The 2,424-nt window shown below is 64.5% G+C and overlaps 1 protein-coding gene across 1 annotated transcript in view; it reads left to right on the top strand.

The window, feature by feature from the left end:
• The window catches only part of LOC116835950 (large ribosomal subunit protein eL18-like), a gene marked incomplete at its 5' end in the record, with an annotated part of 4,852 nt that extends 4,135 nt beyond the window's left edge, over positions 1-717 (top strand). The window contains one exon of the mRNA XM_032799246.1: positions 571-717. Coding sequence (XP_032655137.1) covers positions 571-668 — 98 coding nt within the window. The remainder of the gene's footprint in view (positions 1-570) is intronic.
• Positions 718-2,424: the final 1,707 nt, after the last annotated feature.

Raw genomic sequence — 2,424 nt, 5'->3', positions numbered from 1 at the left:
CTGGGTTCTCTCCCGGGATATGGGGGGAGTGGGGTCTGGTGGTTGGGGGCCAGGACTCCTGGGTTCTCTCCTGGGATATAGGGGGAGTGGGGTCTGGTGGTTGGGGGCCAGGACTCCTGGGTTCTCTCCTGGGATATAGGGGGAGTGGGGTCTGGTGGTTGGGGGCCAGGACTCCTGGGTTCTCTCCTGGGATATAGGGGGAGTGGGGTCTGGTGGTTGGGGGCCAGGACTCCTGGGTTCTCTCCTGGGATATAGGGGGAGTGGGGTCTGGTGGTTGGGGGCCAGGACTCCTGGGTTCTCTCCTGGGATATAGGGGGAGTGGGGTCTGGTGGTTGGGGGGCTGGGAGCCAGGATTCCCAGAGACACTAGAGCTCCATGACCTGATCCACTAACATGTTGGGTCATGTCTGAAAACAACCCCCCACCTTGTGCTGCCCTTGGCGCTGGCAACGGCCCTGTGCCCAGCTCCTGCGGGCACCTCGCTGCAGGGTGCCCCCTGGAGAGCGGGCAGGGAGCAGCCTGGGAATTGGGCCTGAGCAGATGGGGGAGCAGCGCCAGGGGCATCCTGCTAACGCCTCTCCCCTCCCCGCAGGCCCTACGTGCGCTCCAAGGGGCGGAAGTTCGAGCGGGCCCGGGGCCGCCGCGCCAGCCGGGGCTACAAGAACTAATGGCGCCGGCTTGCACCTGCCTGTGTCTAATAAATGGGTCAGAACCGGGGCCTGGTGTCTGTGCGTTTGCTTGTGGGGTGGCGCCCTTCCCCCCTAACCGGGAGGGGCCATGTCCCAGCACCGGGCGAGGGGTCCCCAGATACCCCCACCCCAGGGGGGCCACATCCCAGCGTGGGGCCAGGGGTCCCCGGATACCCAGCCCCCGCCCCCTACCTCAGAGGGGCCACAACCCAGCGTGGAGCCAGGGGTCCCCGGCTACCCAGCCCCCGCATCCCAGCACAGGTCGAAGGGTCCTCAGATCCCTAGCCCATGCCCTGCCCCAGAGGGGCCATGTCCCAGTGGAGGGGTCCTGTGTACCCAGCCCTCTGCCCCACTGTACAGGGCCTATGTCCCAGCACTGGGCAAGGGGTCCCTGGATAACCAGCCCTATGCCAGGGGGCTGCATCTCAGCACCAGGTGAGGGGCCCCTGGGCCACCCCAGCTTGTAACGGTGGCTGTATTTGCCCATCCCTGTCCCACAGACAGCAGCTGTGAGGGGGGCAGGGCTAGGTTTTGGGGGCACCTGCCCTTCCAGTGGGGCTCAGGCTCTCTCAGGGGGCTGCCCCGTAACCCTGGTGTTGGCTCCTTGGGGGGGGGCTGGTGAGCCGTGTGGAGCAGTGCCCCCCCCAGTCATTGGTTAAAGGAGAGCCCAGCAGGTGCCTCACTTATGCTGTGAGTGGCCAGTGCCCTGGTCCTCCAGGCGCCCCCCCCCCCCCTGCTCTAACCATTAGATCCCACTCCCCTTCCAGAGCCTGGGAGAGAACCCAGGAGTCTTGACTCCCCAGAACCAACAATCCCGCTCTCCCAAGGGAGGGGTGCAGGGGTGCCCCCCCAGGGAGCAGGTACAGGGGGGTTCTTGGAGGGGGCCCTGGTCATGGATCTCTCCACACCGCCGTTTCCAGGAACAAAGGGTTTATTTCCAACCGAAAGGGGGGGACGTGTTACAAATAATCCACAAACCCACCCACACAGAGAGCAGCAGGGACATGGGTGGTGGCCCTGCAGCAGCCCTCCCTCACCCCCCATTTGGCCAAGGTGGGGAATTGCCTTCCCAGGCACCCCCAGTCTCCCCCAAACAGTTGGAGCCTGGGGAGAGGAGCAGCTGGGCAGAAGCGGGAAACTGACAGCAAAGCTGGGAATAGAACCCAGGAGTCCTGCTTCCCAGCCCCCCCCCCCCCCCGCTCTAACCACTTGACACCATTTCTCTCCCTGACTCTGGGAGGGGAGTCTTGATTAGTGGTTACAGCTGGGGGGGGGCGTGTCTGGGAGCCAGGACTCCTGGATTCTATCCCTGGCTCCACCCTTGGCTAAGCATAGTTTTTCTGTGCCTTGGTTTACCTGCACCTGGGTGGAAGGGGGAATAATTCAGACCCAGCTCCCTCCAGTGCCCTGCTACCATCCCATCCTCCTGCCTGCGTGGGCTGGACTCGGGGGGGGGGGAGGGGGGGAGCTTGGCCCCTCCAGGGCTGAGGAGCAGGATTTGCTGGTTCTGTGTGGACACATTTCTCCCCCACCCCCCAAGAGGGGGCACTGCAGGGCCAAATGCCTTATCCAGGCTGCCACATAAATCAGCTACAAGCAGGACCCCCCCAGTGATCCCCCTTGGATGCCCCCACATCTCCCTTTTCCCCAACCACTGGGGAAGTGGGGGAATCCAGGCCCCTTAGCCCAGCCCCACACCTGCCAGCAACTGGGGAAGGGGGAGAATCCAGGCCCC

Source organism: Chelonoidis abingdonii, unplaced genomic scaffold, assembly GCF_003597395.2.
Source record: "Chelonoidis abingdonii isolate Lonesome George unplaced genomic scaffold, CheloAbing_2.0 scaffold1065, whole genome shotgun sequence".
Classification (NCBI taxonomy): domain Eukaryota; kingdom Metazoa; phylum Chordata; order Testudines; family Testudinidae; genus Chelonoidis; species Chelonoidis abingdonii.
The sequence above is the reverse complement of the archived record's forward strand: the minus strand, read 5'-3'. Positions and strand labels throughout refer to the sequence as shown.